Source organism: Macrosteles quadrilineatus, unplaced genomic scaffold, assembly GCF_028750875.1.
Source record: "Macrosteles quadrilineatus isolate MER2022 unplaced genomic scaffold, UCM_ALF_1.0 Scaffold_1__1_contigs__length_201487025, whole genome shotgun sequence".
In the NCBI taxonomy this organism is placed as follows: domain Eukaryota; kingdom Metazoa; phylum Arthropoda; class Insecta; order Hemiptera; family Cicadellidae; genus Macrosteles; species Macrosteles quadrilineatus.
Genome location: NW_026542594.1, coordinates 157,074,100 through 157,100,333, shown reverse-complemented (window position 1 = coordinate 157,100,333; position 26,234 = coordinate 157,074,100). Strand labels below are relative to the sequence as shown.

The following is a 26,234-nucleotide window of genomic DNA, read 5'->3' as shown; positions in this document are numbered from 1 at the left end:
TAAAACAAAGACACTACAGAACACTAAAGTATGACTCTATGGTAGGTAGCTACACTAGCGAACTCCATACAACAACAACGTGAAGTGTTGTGGAGCGAAGATCCTGCGTGTCCTGCGCTATCCTGCCTCACACGTGGTCCGTGGACCTGCCGCCAGACAGCAGCTCCTTCGCGCGGCGCGGGCTTTAGGTGGGTGAGATTAATCAATACGAGATGCCGATTGAATGTTAAACTGGACTTGACCCGGCTTTTGGTTGTTTTCGCCGCATCAGTAGATGTACCCGCGATGTGTCCGTGTATATAGTCGCGAGCAGTAGTGTTCCTCGTAGCCTCCAAGAGTGGCTTATTTTGACTCTAGAGACCGCCTCATCAAGGTCTCTGTGGTGTCCAGCGTGCGAGACATCGAGTCCGTCGTCTGGCGACGCAAGCACGTAGTGATGAGCGAGCAAGATGTGGACGACGTCGCTTTCCTGACAGGTGCAAACCAGCAAACCTACACTTCAATACCATATAGGTCCCCGGCGTGTGCTTTACCAATAGCCACAGGTCTAGCTTGTTATCTTGGGTGATTTAAAATAGGCCATTGACCTTGGCTGTCACCTTCACATGATCGAGGATTGGCCAATTTATATTGTTGCTGAGGGCTTTATAGTCTGTCTTGTTTCATTTCTTGCCTTGTGTCTTTGGTCATTGACCTTGATAGCCTCCCTCGTGGTTAGAAATAGACATTATATTATGACTACAGATTTTGAGCTGTAAGCTATTGGCTTTCTAATTCTATTTTAGAGAAGAGTATGTACAATAGTTACTAATTCCTTAACCTTTACCATGTTCTTACCTACTGGTGTGCTTAGTGTTAAGTTACTAAACCCGAGAAAGTTTATTTAGGTTCTTCCTACATATACAAATATTTAGAGTTATTACAAATTATTATGGCGGAAAGGTTGATGGAAATGAAGATAGGAATAGTGCATTCATCACTTAATGTGTTCAACCATAGTAAAACATTCTTGTATAACTTAATTAACTCATTAACTGTACATAAAATTAATTCCTGTGTATTCTAGCATCCTGATACTAAGTGTGTGTAACAGTGTATCAATTTATGTTAAAATACATGACTTTTGCTGCAAGAAACCAACTAATAAATTTGTTTCATGATGGTGAAGATACGTTTTGGCCAGTTCCTGTATTCTGTGGTGAGTGGAAGAGCAATTTTCAGTTGAACATCTTGAGTGTGTACTGTGTAGTATTGTACAAACAGTTGTGAACAGTGAATGACAAGTTTGGTGATGTAGAACTCTAGCAGTGCTCACTATTGGTAGATTAGAACAAGTGTACATAAGTAGTGGAAGGTGATATCCCAGACATACCCAGACTAGAGATTTTTATTCACTCCTTGCATGTAGATTAAAAACGGTTAAAAAAACATATAAGAATATTTTCTCATGAGTAGATCAAATTTCGACCCCACTTTGGTTGTTACATGTATAGAACCATAACTAGGTTTTATTATTTATTAAAAAGTTACTATACATTGTCTGTTATGTAGTGTTGAAGTTAATAGTATAGGATGATAGCACCACATTTTTGGTAAAATTTCAATTTATTGTTTGAAATATTGTATTTTTATATTGACTAATATGTTTTTGTTGTATTAACATTAGAAAAAATCTAGTCCTATATTTTTATGCTTGATATTTTTTCTTTCTCTTTATAAGTTACCTATACAGTACTGGGATTAAACTCAGGATTTCATTCTACCTCAAATGTGGCAAGGAAGTTCAAACAAGTGATATGCATAGCTATTAACCAGCATACGCTTTGATTAACCTGTACCACGACTAACATACTCAGTGAAAGTGTACACATTTGGTGTAAAATATCTACCTTTATTATATCCAACAAGAGAAGTAGGATTACTTTACACATATATTTCAAGTATTTATCTTCATTTTGCATCCAAAAGGTAGTCATAGGATAAAAAGTTAAATTAGGACTTTCCTACTGGATATGATTTTTTGGTAATATACAAAGCCAGGATCATTTATTGTGGTTATCCTCAAAAATTCCAGGTTCTTCCAGTAAAAAAACTGTATAATGTTGGATTTGGTAAGGTTAAATATATAACAAATGCATATTTTTATGTAAATGTCTACTCTATTAAAATAGGAATATGATTAGTACTTGGACCATCCATCCATAGGGAGTTCCTGCTTGAAGCAATTAACTTACACAAAAAGTAACACTCAACATTTTTACTTCTCAGTCATGTCTCTGAAGGATTGGTCAGATTGAATACAACAATACTCATGGACAAATTGTGGTCAAGTTAAATTTTTGTAGGAAACAAAAGCAAGAGGATGGTATTATACTGTCGGATACCAATAGGTTGACTTGGTTGTAAGATGTGAATATGGCAAAAAGTAACAGGGAGGAAGTGAAGCAAGAGATCGGCCAATCCATTCCAGCATTTATCATACATAAACTCAGATCACATTTAAAAGGTGTTATTATGACAAAAACCAATTAATTGGCATGTCATGTATACTTTTTAACATTGATCTGGCAGAGGTTATTATATTGCTGAGGTTATTACATATGAAGAGCTTCAATGATCAAATCCACTGGTGGAATGAAATAGAAGAGGAAGAAAAAAATTATTGCTAATTTTCTGAAGAAAATAGCATGCATTTGTGTGTAATTCCATTGACCATCATGAAGAATTTCCCGAAGTTAAAGAACTATGGACTGCAATGTGTTTGGTAGCTATAGTATGTGTTGTAATGTTTTCATGTAAGACAACAATTTTCTTTATGCAGCCTATAATGTTGTTGTTAGGATGTATCATATCACCTGACAATATTAACTCATTGTTTGCCATACCATTAGGTTTTTTGTAAAAGTTCTTTGTTGTTGATTGTAAGGGAGTATGTTTTATCTATGTTGTAAGTCACTCCATTGTTTTATGTCGATCTTGTTCTTTCTAGTGGGGCCTTGATCTTACTATCTATGACAGAGTTTATTGTTATTCTAAGGTGTTTTGTGGGAAATGTACAGTATTATTTTATGTAAATAATTGCATCTAATTTAATCGTAAGAATATTACAAATAGGAAATAAGACAATAAAGTCTACATATCTTACTAACTTATAAATATCTTACAAACTGATACTGTACTAAACATTTAAAAATACAAAAGGTAAAATATAAAAAGGTTAGAAAAGATAAAAAGGTTTATTGTTATGGATGAATGAGAGACTATTGCAAACACTATTTGCTTCTCTTTCCTCTTTAAAAATTAAATAGATTCAGTTCAAATGAATACTTAAGAATTTTGCAGGTTCTCCAATTAGATAGAGCAAAACAGAATTTTTAGTTACAATAGATTTGCATTGAAGCTTGGGAAACTGGAAACTGATATCTCTCATAACAACACAAGTCAGTCTTAACTGTCATGCTGGTCATTCCATCCATGTATGGGTCATTCACTAAATAATTCAATAGCATAGAGACAAAATCTTTTAAATCAGCATATGTTTTCAACCCTGTGCTAAATGCAATATCTTGAGTAGGTAATGTATTTAGATCTGAACTCTTCTGCATGTCTTTATATTTTAAACTTACAATGTATTTTTTATTGTCAAACATATATTTTACCACTATAGTAATACGTTTGGGAAAATAATAACTTAACTCTTACATGTTATGATAACTATTTTTATTTTTAACTGTCACAATATTCATAGAATTTATTTTAAATAAAAAAAAACTCCTTATAAGGTCATTTGTTGTCTCTGTGAACATTTTATGTAATTGTGATTCAAAACATTACAGACACGAATAAAACATAGTACAGGTCTAACTATTGTTTTAAATTTAAGTTTAAAAATATATAATTTTTCTAAAAGTATTTGCTGTATACCAATTTGTCAAAGCATTTTTCAAGCTATTGAATGGAACAAATGGCACTGCATTATTTTCCACAAACATTATGGGCACATATAAAACATGGTGCAGGAGTAACTTCATCTAGAGTCTCAAATTTAATTTAAAAAATATAGCACTGTTTGTAAAAGTATTTGCTGTGCTTACCAATTGGTCAAAACAATATTAAAGCTCTTGAACGTAAATAATGGCACTGCAGTATTTTCCATAAAATGCTGTTATAAAGTATTACAAATACTTGACTAACGTAAATAGTGTCATAAATAACTCCACTCTATGAAAAGAATTAAAGAAGCTTCATATTTTTATTTGGAGTTTTTTCTATCATTACTATAAATGCCTTATAAAGTACATAATATTTGAAAAGTGATACATTTTGCTTATAGTAAAAGGAATAAAATAATAATTACATCCCTTTGATGTAATTAAAGTTTAGTTTTTCTTTGAATCATACTCTACTATAACATGTATGTTATTTATGGTTTACAGGTGACAGCCAGACGGGTATACACAAACGCAGTGTGTACGAACACAACGGTGTGGCAGTATGTTCCCAGAAGAGAGCGCTCTGTATCGCCACGGTGATCATGGCTATCCTCTTCACCGTCTCCCTCATCATCGCCTACGCAGGGCCTCAAGCAGGTAACACTTAAACTTATTTACTACCATTATTTTTTTAAATATCAACATTAATTATAGCTCGGCCGCTTAGAAAACGACCTGCGCGCTAATGCTAAACCAATGCTGGAGGAGGTCGTTTTCTAAGCGGCCGAACTATAGTATATTACCTTACTAGTCCTGAAAATAGGTGTTTAAAGTACGAGTGTGATCGTTCCATGTATTTGCTAATGTAAAATGTATTTGTATATTAAATTATTATTATTATTAAATTAAATTATTATTTGTATATATTGTCTAAATATATGTAATGTGTAATGTATTTGATTTATTCAAGTCCTTTAGTTGGTGGTAATATATAAAGATTTGAATGGATTTAGTAGTATGGCTTAAACTATCGTACGTCACTCGTCCAAAATGTGTTTACCGGACTCGTATGGTAATCCCGTACCCCACTCATCCGGTAAACACTTATTTTCAGGACTAGTAAAGCTGGGTTTTCCTAGGCGCGGAAGCGGAGAGCGGAGAGAGGAACGCAGAGAGCGGAAAAGAGATTAACATGGTGTTCCGCTCTGCTTCTAGGAAAACAGTAACATTAAATTACCTAAGACAAGTGGAGTCCGCTCTCCGCGTTCCTCTCTCCGCTCTCCACTTCCGCGCATAGGAAAACCCGGCTTATAACGTAATATAGTATTTCTTAAAAGGTACATGATGATAACAATATGCTTTTGAGATACAAAACTTATGAAGCTAACTGCAATAAAGTTGGGGGATTTTTACCTCGTTTTAGAAATAAATACTGTCGTTATCCTTTGCAACTATGAACACAATAGCAAAATAAACAATCTTACCCACAGTTTGGGGAATATCATTATGAAACTTAAATGTGCCATATTAAATAATGGTTTGTTTGTAGTTAACTAATTAATGTATTTCAAGCGATAATTTAACCTTCCTAAGTATATCACTTTATGATTACTCCCTCCTCCTTGCTTTTTTCTCAGTAAACATATGTAGTAAATAAACGTGAGTGTAGCAGACAAATTATTTGTATAAAAAGGTTTTGTTTATTTATATCATTAAGATAAATGTAAACTTAAAATTATTAGATTCATTTAGCCTAATTTGCCGAAATTTATTTTATTTACAAATCAAAAATGAGATAATAGTATTTTCCAAATTTATATGAGATTCATTACAAAAGGTTTTTCATATTTATCAAAATCTTTGTTTACCGTATTAGTTTTTGTAAATACAATAGTAAATTTAGATAGTGTAAGAAGTTGAGTGATGCAATTTACATTCTTTTTCAATGACTTCTCCAAAAAAATTCTTCATTGGAGAAATTTTTTTGTTTTTGTGGTAATTTTGTTGATACTTACAGGTAATAAAACTCATCACCTATTTTAAATAAAATTAAATGCGTAAGAAATTAGTTTGTAAATTTTTCCATTTTAATTTTAGATAAATGTTAGTATTTAAGGTTATATGTACATTTAACAGTGTTTGTTTTGGAAGGCATGCATCGATGCATCCCCTAATTTTTGTTAATAATGCTTTTAACTCCTATTGAACAGCTTAACCTAAATTTAGAAAGAAAATAATTTGAAAAATAAAAGCCCCTACTATAATAGGTACCACATTTAACAACCAGAGACAATGTGATGTACAGATTTATATAAACTAATTCCTTGTTGAGGAAGCGAATGCTGTCTATTTTTTAGTACGTCTATTTTTACATAAGCCAGTAATCTATTTACGTTCATCTTATTATTTTAACATGTTTTCATTGCTCGTTGTGTTGAGCCTGTAATGATTTTATATTATCTTATTATTTGTATTATAAAACATTCTTGGGTTAAATAACACTATACAACCTTGTAGGTAATTATATTTTTGTAAATTAGCTACCTGCGTCTTTTATGCAAAAAATATTATGAAATTGATATTGATAGACAAAATTTTGTACTTATATGTTTTAAAACTGAAACACACTTTGTATCTTAAAAGAAGTATGATTGTCAAAATATGTTTAAACCTTCTCTGAATCTACTGAATAGGATTATGGCTAAATGCATTGTGATGTTACAGAATGCCCCTGTGCGGGGGAGATGCCTCCCTCCCTTGATGGGGAAGATGAGGAAGGGGTGAGGAACGTCATCCCCATAGCAACCAATGGGGAGATCTTCCCCTGGAACAACCATAGGCTTCCTACGTTTGTCAAGCCTACTAGATACCACATAAACATCCATCCTAACCTGACCACCATGGATGTTAAAGGTGAGGGACTCAAGTGAATGGGAGATTAAATACAATAAAACAAATTCTGTTGAACAGATCTGAATTATAAACATTCAATACGGTATCTATACTATTGTCAACATTTAAAAATATTGATTGTGAAGTTAATGTTTGACAAATACCATAGTTAAGACAAACATTAATTAAGTAAAAAAAATAAGTGCTCTTCTTTATATATCCTAGCATGACATTGTTCTAACATTGTGGTAATATCTGACATTATTCCATACATCAGGAACAATAGGTCAAACTTAAAAGTTTCAAAAATATTTTTGAATAAAATAACCCACTTTCTGTATAAGTTACCCTAAATTAAGTAATTGTTTTATACTTGTTCGCCCTGCAACATTTAATAATTCAATAGCACTCTCAGATAAGTAATCATTATGTTTCTAGAATAACTGAAATACGAACAGAAGAACTAAAAGAATAAAAAACAAAAAACACTAAGATGAATTTGCTAACACTAACTTTTTTTACAAACTCAATGAGGAAATAATCAATCAAATGTGTGAATTAGTCTATCATTATCCTTTGGGCTCTCATCAATAACTGTGGATACGGTATTCAACTGATCAGCAATCATGTATTGCAATTATGAAAGTGAATATTGTCGCTAAAGAGTGTAGAGTACTGGTTTTTACATGAGAGAAGTCTTCCTTTACAATGGCATCCATAGTTTGTGAAAACATCTAACAACAACAACAACAACAACAACACTGGTCACTTCACTCCTGCAAATACTTTATGTACAGTCAAAGCTGTATCTTAAAAGATCATTTTTACAAACTGATTGAAAGCTTATCCCAGACAATCTTTATGTAAATACCCCCGCCGCAGCAAACCTACAGACTAAGCGAATTTCCATTTGCCTAAATTGATTTTACTGTAAATTAAATCTATTTAAATTTAAATTTAAGTAACATGGAACAAGCCTGGGGAAACTGCATTAAAGAGCCCTTGATAGCATAAGGCAGTCATCTAAACGAACCTGCGCTAAAAGCTGATTTAGCTTGTAGAGTTGTATGGGAGACTCAGATGAAGGCATTGTTTGATGTTCGTGTCGTTTACACTGATGATCCATCTTATGGTGTTGTCATTCGAATTTTTACATAGGTACAGTCCTTTCAGCTAATACACTACCTCATCTATTTATACCTATGCTATTTCAGGCCAAGTGACAATTGATTTCAACGTAGACAAGGATACCTACTTCATTGTTCTGAACTCAAAGAATCTCACTATAACTGATAAGGTTAGTAGATACGGCAACTTTAAAGTGTAGTATGAACAAAATTACTTAAAATTAATTAATTCTTACCCGTTATTAGTGTAAGATTTTGGATCGCCCATCGTCAAAGACTCTTTCTGGGATTAGGAAAACAAAAGCTCGCACAGTCAGGGTGAAATTGTAAAAATATTCCGAGGTAACAGCGAAATCGTGAATAGGCTATCTTTTACAGTCACAGTGAAATCATGAACATCTTCTGCCGTTGCAGAGACTTACAGGCTCCCATGTTTGAGGACAAACTAAAAACATTAGCAGCGAGTGCAATGATGAAATATTACAGAAATTCGCTGATTCCGAATTCCCACTAATCCGAATAAAATTCGGTCGCAGTTACATCGGAATAGTGGGACTCTACTGTATGTACTAAACAGTATACAGTGGATTTCCTCTCATTCGGATACATAGGACAAGATCCTCGTCTAAACTTTAAAAAATCATACAAAATCAAACAAAATAAGAATGGATACGTTTCAAAACCACACAACAAAAATTGTTAAACTTAAGTCATTACTTTGTTTATATCAAATAATTATTTATCAAACTGAAAACAATTTTATGTGGTGGATTTCTATAAATAAAAATACCTATTTACAGGAGTTGCAACACTAAATTAAAAAATATGAGAAAATTTGAAATATTTTTCTTAAATTAGCTTTAAACAAAAATAACATTATTAACTGTCAATTATTTTCCAACTAGATGGTGACAACAGATCGTAAGACACACAGGCTACAAGTTGCTAGGTTTCTTGAATACTCAACTGGGCAGCAGTTGTATTTGGAGTTGAAGGAGAAGTTCAGAAAGAGAGTGAATTACACCCTGATCATGAGATACGCTACCAGACTCAGTAGAGAACTCGAGGGCTTCTATCTCAGCAGCTACACTAACAAGGATGGGGAGCGCAGGTCAGCTATCAAAAACACTTATCTAATAAGCTATAATTACAGGGATACTTTAAAAGTCTGTGCTCAAACAATGTGCATGAAGTTGAATGATTAATTAGGTATAGACTAGTAAAATATTGTCCAGCTAAACTTTAAATCACATTAACATGAACTTTGTTTTGGAATTAGCAATGAATAATAGCTAAAAATACCTGCCGGACATCACAATTAACTGGAATGTAACAACATTTAAGGAAAAATATCTGATAAAAGGTAGTTCTCCTCTTTATCCATTTTGTATAACGTTTTCATCCTATAAACAATGTATCTTATGGTGATGTAGATATTAATTTCATGTTTAACATAGAATCTTAATATTTTACAAGATGTTTATAAAACAAACAACTTGTAGAAATATTTAGGCTGAAGCATTTATCAACATATATCTTACATCTCATAATACGATAAATTGCAGGTTTTAAATATCTGAAACTGACCAAAACTACCCTGTTAAATGTTTTAAAATGATCTTCACCAATATGATTTTCTTTCAGGTACTTGGCAACAACTCACTTTGAACCAACTTATGCCAGAGCCGCTTTCCCATGTTTTGACGAACCCCAGTTCAAAGCTCGTTTCAAAATGTCAATCTTCAGAGATCGCTTTCACATATCTCTATTCAATATGCCAATCATCAACACTGAAGATGCTGGATTTTACATGGGAACAGGGCTGGTAAGTGAACAAGTATTTGATAACTTTTTTATTAAGTTTCTATATTGATTTTAATTTATACTGTCTATTATACCATCAACTACCATAACTATGAACTATTTTTCTGGTTACACATGTTTTTCCATTTTCAACATCTTATTTTTACACGTTTAAATAATATTTTGACACTATTGACCAAGAATTAATAATTACTGTGTCTTTATGAAAATTATTAGCACGTTACTTAAACATATAAATCGTACGTGTGTGGCAGAAGATTTTCTTCCCTCAATATTTAATAGAGAAAAAGTAATCGCACTGATCAACTTTGACTTTTTTATGATATCTAAAATAAATACCTAAATAAATGTTGCCTTTAAAGAACTGTTCATTGTAATTTGTAAGATATGATGCCTAGCTTCATACAACATCAAGTAACTTCCAGTTTCCTTCACCTTTCAAAGCCTTCAGTAAGAGGTTAATGTTCTTATGAGAAAATTAAATAGCCTTTTTCATTGGAATTATTACAGAGAATTTTAAATTGGACTGATTTAAAAACATTCAAGGTCCAACTCCAATACTGACGTTTGACATATATTTGCCGTTGCAGTTGAGGGATGACTTCCAAGAGTCGGTGGAGATGAGTACATACCTTGTGGCCTTCGTAGTGTGTGACTACAAGTACATCAACGGTCACACGGCCCGGGGTGTCTCTGTATCTGTGTATGCTCCTCCAGACCTCATACCACAGGCCAAGTTTGCCCTCAACACCGCCATCAGCATGATGGACCACTACGAGGAGTTCTTCGGTGTCGACTACCCACTACCAAAACAAGGTTGGTTGGATGAATGAAAGTGTATAGATTTATAAGACTTTATTTATAAACTGATAGGGTAAAACCCTTATTTTACCATTGGGTTAAACTATAATTTTAAATACTGTGTGAAACACAATTGTGTTTATATATGAGGTACTTTCGGAAAGTAAGTTCTGTTTCCCCTACTCTCCACAGTAGCACTGTGTTCGCAGTTTAACGCATGTGCATTAGTTACTCTGGCTCAACCAAAAGGAAAGAGTTGTACTTCGTAGCTCTTGTTCATAATGGCTGCGTTAATTGAGAATCTACTTGATTGTGAAGTTCTTAATTCACATCATTTCCCGCCAATTGCCAATCACCAACAGCCTGTACAAAAACTTATGCTTGGGTAAACCTAAAAGCTTGTAAAATATTTGATCAAAAGTTTGATATATTTACATTTAATTTCAGATTTGATAGCAATACCAGATTTTGGAGTGGGAGCCATGGAGAACTGGGGGTTGATCACTTATAGAGAGACTTCCATCCTGTACGATCCCAACGAGACGTCAGCCGCGGCTCACCAGTGGGTGGCTGTAGTGGTGGCTCATGAGCTGTCACACCAGGTTAGGATTGTGTGATACCAGTGACTTTTTTATACAATACCAATAAAACGTCGGCCGCAGCTCACCAATGGGTGGCTGTAGTGTCACACCAGGTCAAGATTGTGTGATATCAAGACATCCCATCTATACGGATCCGCTGTAGCCTATTTTCTATTCGAAAAGATTCGTTGAATGAGCTACTCACAGAGTGAACTATAGTCTTAAATTTTTTTCTCTCCGTTTTTTTTTTTTTTTTGTTACTGCCATTTGAAAGATGTTATAGATTACATTAAGCTGTTCTATCAGTTTGACGTTTAACTTGGTAAAAAATTTGGCATATTATAGAAATCAGTAATTTACATCAAAACACATTATTGTTTGTCCATTTTGGTTCTTAAACTGGGGACAGCTTTAACTTGGTGATGAAATGTCTAATTCTATTAATAATCATATGTGATAACAGCATGAGTGTGAGTAGTAGGGCTAGGGAACCTTATGTTCACAGCTCACTAGTGGGTGCTGTAGTGGTGGTACCTACATGATACACAACACCCAGCTAAAACAGCTAAAAATAAGCTGTAAAAGGATCGAGCCTTCATCTCCACTTCGGCTTCCATTAACATTATTTCCAAGAATACGGTTATTTTAAAGTAAGTGCTTTTAAAGAGTAAATCAGTACTTTTTCTTCAAAATATTTATGAATCTTTGAAAACCGACAAGATACTGGTACAGTTATTTTTATATACAAACATTAACACAACTCAAAAATCAAATCTGGAAAGCAACTGAACCCTTTTTTAAGAAATCAAGCACGTTTTCATAATTCCCTCGCAGTTGTTATAGTAAACTTGAAATAGCGTTGAATGTATGAGAAACAAATGTATACAATACTGAGACCAACAATAGCCTACGAGACTGAAGCACAGAGGATGATTGTTCCTAAATTTTAATGAGATGAACTATAATTGGTTTTGTTAAACGTTAATTTTCCTGTTTGTGTTTAAAAGATCAACCTTTTCACTAACACAGAAAGCAACCAGCGAGAATGAGATGAATAGATGTCTACCCGTGGTGTGCTTGTTTCAGTGGTTCGGGAACCTAGTGACAATGCGTTGGTGGAACGACCTGTGGTTGAACGAAGGGTTTGCCAGCTTCCTTGAGTACCTCGGGGTGGACCATGTAATGCCGGGGTGGAGCATGATGGACCAGTTTGTACTGGAGAAGACTCAACCTGGCCTTAACTTGGACGCCTTAGCATCAAGCCATCCGATATCTGTGTCAGTTCATGATCCGACAGAGATTGAGGCCATATTTGACACAATATCTTACAGCAAGGTAAGTAAAAGGTCTCCACTATTAATTGAAAATACATTTATTTCAATCTAAATTGACTAAGAACTAATCAATCCTTATCAATGGCTCACTACTACTATCAATGGCTCATCACTGGTGTCCAGAAAGTATTAGATGTTTTGCATCGGCACCGCTTGGGCTGGACTGTTGCCTATGCACTCTGCATCAGAGCATTTTCCATCTAGCTATGGTAGAATTCGGATCTTTTGTACTTTGTCTTCAGTTGAGTTTTAAAATGAGCGCTGCCTTTCCAATCCTATACAACAACTGTGAGGTTCGCTCTGTGATGAGTTTTCGGTTGGAAATCAATCCAAGCCAATTAGGTGTATTGACTTTAGAAATGGTTTAATCTTGGTTTAAAATTGTTTCATAGTCTTCCAGAAATGTTTATGCTGCAACAAGTCTCTGTTTTCTTTTTATAATCCGTTATGACTTTGGAATCCAGTAGGCACAAAGTTTGTCAAGTTTAGGCAATTTCATCAACCAAACTCTTTTATGTTTGACGAAACTGTTTTGTAATTGTGAACGGTGGTTTTCATTGACTGTGTCCTTGACTTTACCAACCGGTTTGTCTGTCACTACACTAGGTATCTGCAATCCTCATCCTGAACATTATTTCGGCCATGTTGTACCAATTGCACATTGAGAATTAATCTCTATATTATGGTAGTCTTACAGTGAAAAATCTTAACTATGTATTTAAATCAACTCATAATATACAGTTTTAAAATATTACCAGCAGTTACTGTGTGCTTTTACCGTATTTTAATAATTTCATTTCTTTCTGTTAACTTATTATGCTCCCTATAAGAATTTACAGAATTGACTTACCTTGGCTATAAAGTAAGGTAATTTGGAATTATAATACTGAATGCTTATGTTACAAAGTGTCAAACGACTTTCCAGGGAGCAGCTTTGCTTTACATGCTGGAAAAGTTTCTGGGCCAAGACACTTTCCGCAGTGGCTTGAATGACTACTTGAACACCCATAAGTATTCAAATGCTGACACCAAAGATCTGTGGACAGTCCTCAGTAAACATGCCAATAACACTATTCAAGTGAAGGTAAGTTTAAAATGTTTGTTCTTATTATATTCTTATTTTGTAAACTTTGAGATCTGAAAAATACATGGGTAGTGTATGGTTTGTTTTAACAATAATGATGATACTGTACAATAACTATTTATCTTTGTTTCCATACAATTACTAGTAAATCGTTCGATCACTATGCAAAATGTTTCATGTCCAGAGAAATATTGTCTATAAGAATGCTATGGATGACTGCAGTGCAGGCCGCAGGGATAGGGGACCATGGCCAGCTCTGAGAAGGTTTTTAGGTCTTCTGATAGCTTTGTAGGTTTTTATAAAGCTTGATGCATCTAAAATAAATCTGTGTAATTTATGAATACCTTTGTAAAAGCATGGGAATACATAAACAAATGACAATGAGATAAATAATGCTAAAAAAAGGTCTGTTAGAAAGCTGGTGTTGAGCAGTCCCCTGAGTGGGCTGTGCTTATTGTCAGTACATAGGAAATACATTCAAGAAAATAACTAAAAATCACAATCATGTTTTGCTATGATTTTGTTCGTTATTCTTATTAGTTCAAAATCTAAAGCCCCCCATACCCGGGCAAACATGTTCGTGAGCATGTTTGTGACGGTGTTGGCGGCGAACATGCTTGTCCATGTGTGGAGTCTGCGAGCCTTCGTACCGGTGAGCATGTTGGGCTCGGCGCTGGGCTCGTCATTATTCTTTGAGTAGAGGATAGCTTTATTTAAGATCGATTTTGAATTAAGGTAAAGGCTTTGTCAGACTGTCACAGCACGAGAGAAGTAATAGTAAAGTGCGGTGGCGGGAAGCAAGTTCGCGAGCATGCTCAACCATCTGTTAGAAACGCCGAGCATGCTCGCCCGTGTATGCAATAAAGTTGATAGTATTGATTCTGCCACACAGCTGATTGCAAATACATAAACCAAAGGGATCATAATTAAAATAAACTATAAGTATGACTGACTTTTACCTTTATTAAAAAATGTATAAAGTATACTAAAATGTTTAACAGTAGATTTAAAGAACACCACACCATTTTGTTCTGTAGTCTCGTCCCATTGTGAAGCATGGGCAGAGCAACTAGTTTTCATAAAGATAGCAGAGAAAATAAGTAAATTGTTATCAAGACGTTTTAAAGATAATCCCGGCTTGACAGCCTAAAAACATGCTTGAAAATTTTTTGCATCACAGCTGTGTGCAGGGAATATTTCCTGACCCTGGAACTAGATACCAGTTTTCCCAACTGTAATAATTGGAGTGTTCCTCTTGTTTCATTCCTCAAAATAACGAAACAAAACACAAGTTCCAGTGCGAGTATGTTTCAGACAATAATGGACACATGGACGAGACAGATGGGGTTCCCTCTCATCTCCATCAGCAGAGAGGGCAGCACTGTGTACGCCAATCAGACGAGGTTCCTGCTGACTCCCGACCCGACCAATGAAAGCATCCCGCTGGACCAGCCCAAGTCTCAGTTCGGCTACAAGTGGTACGTCCCTCTGAGCTACTACACCGACACCAGCGATGAAGAGGAAACTGTGTGGATGAATATGACTGACAGTGAGTAGGCTATGAAATAAAACTGTAATTTTAAACTGTTTTTTGTTTGGGTACATGCTAAAAGTGTTTATGCATTGTTGACAACTTTCAAAATGGGTTGGAATGGTTAATAGAAGATAAATCATGTAAATAATCAGTCGGTTTGTCATTCCTACCTGCTGAGGTTGTTTACAAGTTTCTACTAGGCTATAGTCAGTATTTATAAGTAATCCTTTCTATACTGTTTATTTCCATTGATACCACCTTGATCTTGTTATTTATTAATCCAAGGAAATTTTTATATAAAAAATTTGCAGTCAATTTATTGCTTTTTCTTATCTTATAATATACCCTCACTATGAAAGAGTTTTTACTATTTATCACCTCTAAACCTAGGGAAAAACAAACATAAACCTCTAGTACCACACGGGCCCTCTCATTGGTAAAGACAAGCAAAGATTTTTTTTTGTAACAGAAGAATTAGGCATCATAAATGTAGGCTAGTATTTCTGTTGGTAAAGTGTTAAATTTCACCTTTTAGATCTTCCTTGGTTTTTTAACCAATAATTAAATTACTGAACTAGTTTTACTGAAGTGGATCTTTAAAAAAAGAAATTTAAAATAGTTATCCTTCCTATGGTTGCTGCTTTACTTTCTATACCTATACCCTACTTATTGTCTTTTTTTGTTTATTTGATCTTTTACATTTTTCAGTCAAGTTTGAGGTTGATCCGAACATTGAGTGGCTGAAGGCCAATGTGAATCAGTCCGGCTTCTACAGAGTCACTTACGACGAGGAGATGTGGAATGATCTGATACAAGCGCTGAAACTGAACCACACAGCCTTCAGTCCAGCTGACAGAGCAAGTCTCATTGATGATGCCTTCACACTCTGCAGGTATTGTAAAATAAAACTGCACAAACTATTACATCCAATACTAGTCAAATTTTTATCTATTATTATTTTATTTCACACAATAGATTATAATAAATTGTTAGATTGATTGTTTTATAAAGATTGTCTATAAATCAAGGTCTCTAATGTGCTTCCGTGGGAAGTAACCAAGTTAAAATCTTTCACTACCACTGTGTTCTAGAGTGCTCACAGATTGCTGTTTATCTCTTATATACCGTAGTTGATGGCTACTATGAACGACCTAGAGATGGGAACTAGCAAGACAAGAATAGTATAGTCCTGTAGCCCTGGGAAGTAAAAAATGCAGAACAAGTGTTAGATTTAACTAATATCGAGGGGGGAAATATTCACTAGTTTAAACTAAAATCTATGTGAGTAAAAGAACAAAATTGTAAAATGTTGTAGCCCAATAAAAATAAAAATCCAAATGAAAATACATTTCTTCTACTTTCTTATGTGGTCATCCTACTCGCAAGTTATTTGTACCAAGTGTTATGAGGGTGTTTTATACTCTCCAAAACCTCCAGGTAGGATGGGGTCCTGGCTGTGCCCCCCCCAAATTTATGGGTCACATGACTCTTCCAGTGGCGTAAATAACACTCCTGCAATCCCCCAGTGGGGGGGAAGCCGAGGTCAAGGGGGCGCCGAGGTCTGACCGTCAAAGCTCAACACAATCAGGGAAAAAGGTGACGTTGTTTCCTTGAACGCGAAGACGGTGATAAAGTCTTACAGACCGAAGAAGGTATTCATAAAATTGCTGCAATCGCGGAAAAAGATAACGCAGTTTCTGTGACCGCAGGAGATGAGGATGATGTCTAAAAGACGGAAGAAAATGTTATGATGTTGTCACAATCACGTAACAAAGATTAAGTTGTTTCCGTAACGGCATGAGACGAAGATTATGTCTCCATGATTAAAGAATTTTGTTCATGATTTTGCGGCAGTTGGGTAAAAAAAAGATTAGGTTGTTTCCGTGACCGCGGGAGACGGTGATAAAGTCTTACAGACCGAAGAAGGTATTCATAAAATTGCTGCAATCGCGGAAAAAGATAACGCAGTTTCCGTGACCGTAGGAGATGAGGATGATGTCTAAAAGACGGAAGAAAATGTTATGATGTTGTCACAATCACGTAACAAAGATTAAGTTGTTTCTGTAACGGCATGAGACGGAGATTATGTCTCCATGATTAAAGAATTTTGTTCATGATTTTGCGGCAGTTGGGTAAAAAAAAGATTAGGTTGTTTCCGTGACCGCGGGAGACAAACATTATGTCTACAAGACAAGAAAAGATATCAAAGATTTTTGAACTATTGTGGAAAAAGATGACGTTTTTTTTTCGTGACCGCGGGAGACGATGTCTACAAGACCCAGAGAAGATATCAAAGATTTTGGCACTATTGTGGAAAAGGTGACGTATATTTCTGTGACCGCTGGAGACGATGATGATGTCTACAAGACCAGAGAAGATATCAAAGATTTTTGCACTATTGTAGAAAAAGATGATGTTGTTTCTTTGACCGCGGGAGAATAATAATAATATAAGTTGTGTATTGTACAACAAGAACAAGTCTGTACGGAAGAACAAGTCGCGCGCAGCGCTCAATTACGGGCACAACTAAAATAAAAATAAAACTTCTTAGCAATTAAGATGGAGATGAAAAACGTCTGCGAGAGTTTTTGGATTTTTCTGCAATTACGGCTTTTACTGAGAAGAACGAATAAAACATAAATGGTGATATTTTGATGGGGGGTCGGGCGCCATCTACATGTACTGTGGTGGGGGGACACTGCACGATGTACTTACGCCACTGAATGCCTCTGAATAAAAGTAATGGGTTTTAGAATTGAAGTTGAAATGTTAACTAAAGAAACCACCTAACCAATTATTGTTTTGGGAATTGATATGGCTTACTCAAAAGTTTATTGTTAACATCATATAATTTCAAAATGTTATTTGCAACTGTTTCAATGATGCTGTTATTTTTATAATGTAACTTAAGCTAAAATCACTATCAAGACACTACAAAATCAGTTCAAAATATCAATGTGATTGTAAAAGTGATTTGGAAAACAGAAAAATATTTTTGGTTCAAAGCAATCTATCATTTGAGGATAAGCCTACATTTACATTTAGTACAGCGACAAACTATTGTATGTTACTATTACCACTCTGTTACCCTCAGGGCTGGTCTACTGAATGTCACTGTACCCATGGAGCTGTCCCTGTACCTACTCAAGGAGAGAGAGTACGTGCCGTGGGCAACAGCGTTGGAACACTTCCAGGCCTGGAGTCGCTACTTGTCTGAAGCAGCTCCGTACAGACTGTTCCTGCGATATATGAAACATCTGCTGGGACCCGTGGCTCACTCACTGGGCTGGGAAGACACTGGCACGCACATGAACAAGTGAGTTACATTAACACTTGGAGTAATTCACTGAAGTGGTAATTTGGTCTAATATGTACTGTAGCTCATGTTATGCTAACGTACTAGAGGAAAAATAACCTACATGGCAGCATTCCAATAACACCATATGCAATGATTAATAAAAAAAAACCATTGTTGAAAATTTAAAACAGTGAGTAAAAGAAATTTGATGACCTCAAACAGAATGGATGGAAACAGATGCATCATTCACCATAGCTCGAGCTTGGTACTTAGCGATTTTAATGTTTTAAACGAAAGAAGTATCTTGGTGGAGTACTTTGCAACAGCAATGAAGTGGAAACACTATTTAAGACTGATCATCCCTACAAGCAGCCATCCAGCTTCTAACATTGATAGAATTAGTTTATTGTTAATAAACTGTAGAGAATAACTTATGAATCAAAATACTCTATTGCATTTTCTCAGTATCTCAGGCCCGTGTTTTGCAATCTCTAGATTTAGCTGTGTCGTTATGGGCCCGAGAGATGATTACGCCCCTCTTCACCTACCTTGTGGGGAATTTTTCACTTCCTTGCACCCCCAACAAACCTAATAACTCTTGTGATTAAAGTGTCCCCCTGCAGAAGCTACTGTAAAAGAAACAGGCAATACTTAAAAATCAAATCCCTCGTACAGTTGAACCTCTTTTGTACGAACCTCAATAAAACGAATTCCTCGATAAGACGAATTTTTTTTAATCCCCTTGACACTTTCATATAGGTCAATGCTAAAAACACCTCTATACAACGTAGTAATTAAGTTTAAAACCTCCATAAGACGAATTTTTGTGTGACATGGGCTAGGACTGATTAACCTCTATACAACGAATATTCTTAGCACAAAACCTCTACAAGACGAACATGACCTCTATAAGACGAATTTGTCATAATCTTAACCTCCATAGTACGTAGTTTTCAAAACAAACAGAAGCTTGTCTCAACATGAAACCCCCACCCATCCCTCCTCCTTCCTCAGTCATTGTTTGGAGAAACCTTGGAGCGAGGAGAAACCTCTATAAGAAGAATAACAGCAGCATTAAACCTCGATAAAACGACCCTCTTTATTAAGAATACCTCTATAGTACGAATTTTTCCCGTACCCCTTGAAATTCGTCTTATAGAGGTTCAACTGTATTTGATTGCTACCAAAACTACACTATGTTTGTATGTATTACATGTTTGATGTTTGTACATTTTGCCAAATATATGATTACAGATTAATGAGGTCAGACATACTGGCATCAGCTGTTCTCTGTGATGTTGAGGAAACTGTAAAAGATGCTAAATCCAAGTTCCACTCATGGATGACTAAAGGGACCAGGATACCACCAAATCTTCGTGAAGTGGTTTATTCAGCTGGTAAGTTTCTTTGACATACAAAAAGCAAATTCTTTATTTTATTGTGAGAAAACTGTCTATTTTATCAATACAAAAATGTATTGAAATAGTGTTTTTAAATTTTACACACACTTACATTTACTTTATTATCTTGGTAACATTATTTTGTGTAAGATGTGTGTTATTGTTGTTCTTCAAGAATTTAAATTGTATTCAATGTTAGTAACCATTAACCTAGTGTTATACTCCTCTACTGCCATACAGGTATAAAGTACGGGGGCGTGAAGGAGTGGCAGTACTGTTGGACCAAGTACAACAACAGTGGAGTGCCGAGTGAGCGCAAACTACTGCTCCGAGTCATGGGAGTGGCCTCCGACCCCTGGATACTACAGAGGTAGGCATATTACCAGCAGCGATCTGCTGTAGCCAGTACTGGTTAACTAAACTAACTTGCTCATTTTATGAAAAAACTATCAGGTAAAAGGTAACTGAGTATTTTTCAGTACTGGTAACTGAACTTACAACCAAGACTAATAATTTAAGACTTTTTGGAAATCAGGAAGTTGATCAAAATTAGAGTACCAAAAATGTCCAACCTCCTCAATTTCACTACTCCTGGTGTTTAACCTGGTTTTTTCCCAGGCAGTAGGACGAGGTAACAGATAAATCTTTTATTTGACATATGCATTACGGTAGTTTTTTTTGTGTTTCCATTACAAATGTAGTACGGCTATAAATGAGCAAGCCTTTTTTACCCTTATCTCTTTTTTTTTGTTCTGTTTATGGTGTGATGTCCTGATGTCAAACCTGAAAGTATGAGGGGTTCTACTGCATTCATAAAATCAAACCAACTTTTGACTGTTTTCTCAGGTATCTCCTAGCGACTCTGGACAGAGACAAGGTGCGACCGCAGGATGTGAAGGTTGTGATCGCAACAGTTGCCTCCAACCCAGAGGGCCGGCTGCTGGCTTGGAGGCATCTGAAGGCGCACTGGACCACTCTACAGGGTCTGTTTGGCAACTCCACCTTCACCATGGGGAGTCTCATAGGCAGTGTCACGTCCCACTTCTCAACTCCATTTGACTACAAGGAGGTAAACATTGTTTAGACGTTGTGTATCAGGGTCTTGTTTCTATTATTTTATGGTTAATTTAATGATTTGTGATTTACTGTTTGGTTATATAACTATAGAACGAGTTATTGTTTATGATTAGATTGTTTTATTTGGTAAAACAAGGTTTTAAATTACCAAAAAAAAAACAAGAAACTAATTGTAAACAAAACAAAACCTCTACAGTGCTTCACGCGGAGCTAACCATAAAGTTTTCTTCAGCTGATACATAGCAATGAGAAATCCACTCAGGCGTTATGTTTTATCCATGCAGTAGTTTCTATTCTACTAAATTTTCAATACCTATGGTAATAAATATAGCAAAAAGCAGATGAAAATATTGTTTCGAGTTTACAAAATGGTACTCTCTTTTATCATAAGTCTGAAATACCATAATGTAGCTTAACTTTTGAAACCTACAAAGTACCTTACAAAGTAAACCTTATACAAAACCTTACAAAGTATTTTTAAATCCTTCATAAGGAATTGTTTGTTTGTATAGCCAGCTAAAATTAGGGTAAACTTCAGCCAAGTCACCGAATGTTAGAGATTTCAAACAATTTTAAACTGACGACCACAATAGAGTCAACAATGAAATAAGACATTATAACCCTTAGCGTTTGAGGGAAGTAACTGTTTAAGAACCCATTTCTCACAACATTTACGGTTATCTAGGTATCCAAGTTCTTCCGCTACCTGAACGTGGGATCCGGAGGTCGATCACTGGAACAGAGTCTGGAGACTATCCAGCTCAACATCCACTGGGTGAGACGCAACGAGGAGCCAATGTTTCAGTGGCTCACCAACTATCTGGAGAGATAGTTCCGGCACACTAGACAGTTCGCCCGTGTGACTCTCTACTGCACGCCTGACTCCGGAGTCATGCCTCTCTGTCTCTAGTCTCTGTGATCTCCTCCGACACTAGTCAATAGATACGTGTGGTCCCCGACATATTGTAACTGTGCCAAAAACCACCAAAGTGAGCTATTTTATCAAGTAGTATAACTCAATAGTTTCATTGTCTTTTACCGGTACTTGTTCTAAAACGGTTTTATTTTGAGAAAATAAATGTTTATTTTATTATTTATCCCCCATTTCTTCTCATCTATGAGCATGTATACATTTCAATGAATCAAACCTGCTCTTAAAAATAATAAATTGAAGAAAACATTGTTATATACTGTCTGGCTAAATATTTAGATCCAATTATTCGTGAAGAATTTCATGCATAAACCTTGATGAAACCTAAGTACAGTAATCATCATCAGACAATGTGACATTTCAAAGAACCGTAACTAATTCATAAGAATCTGTAACCTCTCCCAATCCACCATTGTGCTAAATAGTAGACCAGTTAATAAAAATCCACAGCCAGTTAAATAAAAAAAAATCAATGTACAGTAAACTGATTACTAATAAATTGACAATAACTACCTACGTAATATATCATTACACAACTGTAAATGGAAATTTAATTTGAATTAGATAGTTTACCAGGCTGCAATTTCCTTAAAATATCCTTTCCATGAATATTTATTTAATATTTAATTATTCATGGTTAAATAACCAAATCGATTGATTTTATTGTTATGGTTTCAAAGAAAAATATATTGAACATATAGTATAACATTTTCTAAACACATTCCTATTTGTTGAAATGAATAAACAAAATGTACTCTTAACTAGGATGTCTTAGTTAAAAATTAAGGTTGAAATACTATAATATGATAACTGAACAATAACTGTACAATATTTAATTGAGAATGTTATCTTAGAATAAGGACATTTTATTGAGACACACCACATTTTATTAGATAATGTAACTCAATTTGAATAAATTGTTTGGGCCTAAAGTGTAAATTTGTGATGTGTTATTAAAAAATATATATTTAGGTTGGTACGCATGAGTGTCCAATGAGGTCCAAATTGCAACATCCGCATAGCTCTTCTTTGTCTTAAATAAAAAATATTTATAGGTATATATGTAAATAAACCATTACCGGTATCACACCTTACTATGCGTTAAAAGCTTTTATTGGCTTGGAACAATAATACAATTAGCAAACATGGATACAATAATTCATGGGTAAAATAACATGAAACATATTTACAATGCCCAAACTATAAAAATTAAAATACAAATTTATATATGGAATCATGCCTAAAATAAATATTATAAATTGCAAAATTGCAAAAGTTGTTTTACTATTTCAAGCTAAATAAAAGTTTTGAGTGAATTGTCTTTAGGTTTGTTGAAGTTAGTAAAATACCAAAACAAGTATAATTGGAACCATCATAAATACTTTGTGTAGTTTGAAATTAATCAACCAGGTATAAATTGTAGAACCCAAACTATGGTAAACAACGTTATTGCGAAGAAAGGAGACGGGAATTGCTTATTAATACATTTTTAAATGATTCATGTTTCAATTTGATAATATTTTCTACTGAAATAATAGTATGAAAATGGACATAAAACATTTAACAATACCTTATGTTTTGTACAGTATTTAATTTTTTTCTACAGAACCTTTACCATTCATAAGTTTTTTACTTGTTTTAACGTATTGATTTCTTTCACAGGAATAATTCATACCGGTACAGGTTTTATCATAGAATAATATCAGTAAAGTAATTTCTTTATGTAGGTGCAAAATTTATACAAAAGCTTTGAGTAATTTTGATAGTCTATAAAGGTCTTTTGGTAATATTAAGATCAATAAGAAAAACTACTTGTGATGCTACTTTTATGATAAATTTTGAACTGTTTTTGTAGATGTGAATTTAAAGTGGTCATAAGGAGTCAATTAGTTTAAATTTCTAAATTTTTCTCAGAGTTTTTATGTTGCTAAAAGTGGATTCTTCATATTTATTAGAAACTCTTGTTAGTATATATATTTTTTATTTTTATTAAAACATTACTAAAACTCCAGTAGCAAATCTAGGTACTTGGAGATTTTATAATTTTATACATCCAAGTGTCCAGGTTGAAAATAGTGTTTAAAATATTACCTCATTATTTTAACTATAAAATGCTATTAGTTAGTAGTAAAAAAATAGATTTTAATTTTATATTTTTGTACCTATGTGAGGTAGACCAATTGTAGAACAATTTTGTAAATATTATAAAATACTATCTGTCCATCATTTTACCATATCACACTTTTAAAAAATATTTTAGATGTAGTTAAAAACATAAATAACATAAAGTAATAATTTTGACATTAATTTATACATATATGCATGAAATAGTTTTGATATGTTAATTATGCTAAACATTCTGTAGGTTCAATTTTAAGGTTCCAAGCTTTATGTGAGTAATGCGTTAAAATTTAGAAAATAGTGTGGAATGATAGAATCGCCATTTAAGCATAGTAAGACCACAAAATATACTTGGACTTGGATACAACTGATCAAATATGGCAAACTTTTTTGTAATATCACAAAAGGAATGTTGCAAGAGAGTACACAGGTATAGCGATTTTCTTGTATGTTATATTTGTTGTTTTCTTGGATGATATCGCCAAGTTGAATTGAACTAAAGTACATTGACACAATCTATATAATTAATACGCTACATGAAACTTTGTCGGTTGAACTCCTCCGCCATTTCTTAACCGATTTTATCCATTGACGTCTCATTGGAAAGAACGTGTCGCGTAGATTTGCAAACTGATCCTACATTTTTGAAAAAGTCCCTTGGGCTCTGCCCCAGTGGCTGTTAAAGTTCCCATGTTATCCTTATGAAGAACATAATTGTTTACATTTTGATCAGCTGTATAATTTAATTGCTGTTATTTATTTTTCAATTCAAAGTCTTTTAAACTCATCGGAAATTGTGATGACTTTTATTTGTTTTTAAATAACTACTTTACTTCTTTGCAATTGCTCGATTTCGAGCAACGTGTTTACTAGTAAATATAGCTGATTAGTGTATATGTCAGGTCCTCATATGATCAAGGCCACTTTAGTAAATGGGCCCACAGATGTTTTTGAAAATTACCCCATAAGAGAGGGGGAGCAATGATCCCTCGGTCCCATAGTGTCACATGCAAACTACGGCATTCATATAACGATAATTTATTTGAAAAATTTTTAATTTATCAAATAAAATACAGTTTACAGCATGATTTGGTATCCATAAGTGGTGATTTGTTGTGCAGGTGATCCACCCAAACAGCCTGGGTGCAGTAGTAAGAAAAAAATATTCCTCATTTAATGTTGGAAGCATGCAATCGCTACCATTCTTATGTATCAGTATTATTAGTTGTAATCTTTAATAAAGAATAAAGGCTATGTTGTACATACTCTAAATTGTGACAAAATAGATAAATTATGCATTTGTTTTGTTTAATTAAAAACATGAACAATTACACAATGTCATTAATTTATTCTAACTATTGATATTGTGTGTTTTTTTTTTTACTGAAATATGTGTTTTTACATATTTATGTGTCTGTTACTTTTATTTTGTTGATGTATATGTTGTGAGTTTTGTAAATTAGACTAGGTATGTTATTTATTACAATTTAAGAAAGCGTTGAGGAATTTAAAACCTGTAAACACAAAACAACTAAATTAGATCAAAAGAGATAATGTATACTTCATAATAAGTGAGACAGGAGTTTCATTGTGGAGATTTTGTGTTCACACAAAACAACAGATTAACTAATGCATATCAGTTGTAAAAAATATATAGTAATGTTTCTCTCTAAAAGACTATAAAGAATTTTCCTGGCTACAAAATATATTTAAAATTAGTCAAATCATTAATAAAGAGTGCTAGGTAGCATAGACAAACTCTCAAATGAATTGCAATTTCAAAGTATTTCTGCTGCATTTCTCAGTTTTGGAGCGACAAATTGTCATCTCATTGGCAATTTGCAATAGCAGAAGTTAACGGCTAATAAATTTTAACTTCAATAAATTACGTCATTATTCGTGGGTGTGCTTATAATCCTCATGGGTGATTCACTTCTAGTGCTTTAAATGCATGCTTTGATTTTTCCAGAAGAATTTTATTATTGAATGCAATGCTCTTGATACAATTTCCTTTGATCCACAAATTGTAACCTATCTACCGATAAAACCATCAGATATACACTTTTCTCCTAATTTGCTCATAACAATAAATTATTGTTTCCTTAGAGCTAGGGTGCTTAGAATAAGATCTGTCTGTATACATTATATTTAATAAGCTAAATAAGTATATATTTTTACAAACAAGCCATAAATGTCTATAGTGTCTTTAATAAGTTACTGCTGCGTGTAAACTTGATTTAATAGTTGTAAACTTATTTTGTTTATAATCAAAATTGTAAAAAGTAAATAAAAATTGCA

The 26,234-nt window shown here is 34.2% G+C and overlaps 1 protein-coding gene across 2 annotated transcripts; it reads left to right on the top strand.

The window, feature by feature from the left end:
* On the top strand, positions 1-26,234 carry LOC128988193 (glutamyl aminopeptidase-like). Of its 2 annotated transcripts, XM_054409456.1 has the most exons (18): positions 1-476; positions 1,169-1,198; positions 4,437-4,589; positions 6,657-6,845; positions 8,039-8,121; positions 8,857-9,062; positions 9,596-9,776; positions 10,366-10,591; positions 11,024-11,178; positions 12,244-12,492; positions 13,417-13,575; positions 14,890-15,124; positions 15,818-16,001; positions 18,204-18,425; positions 19,662-19,804; positions 20,048-20,177; positions 20,654-20,876; positions 21,570-26,234. In XM_054409456.1, exons 1-18 carry the CDS (start codon positions 437-439, stop codon positions 21,714-21,716), a joined length of 2,955 nt encoding a protein of 984 aa, XP_054265431.1. In that variant the 5' UTR covers positions 1-436; the 3' UTR covers positions 21,717-26,234. The 2 variants fall into 2 exon arrangements, with proteins under 2 accessions (XP_054265431.1, XP_054265440.1); XM_054409465.1 differs by lacking the exon at positions 1,169-1,198.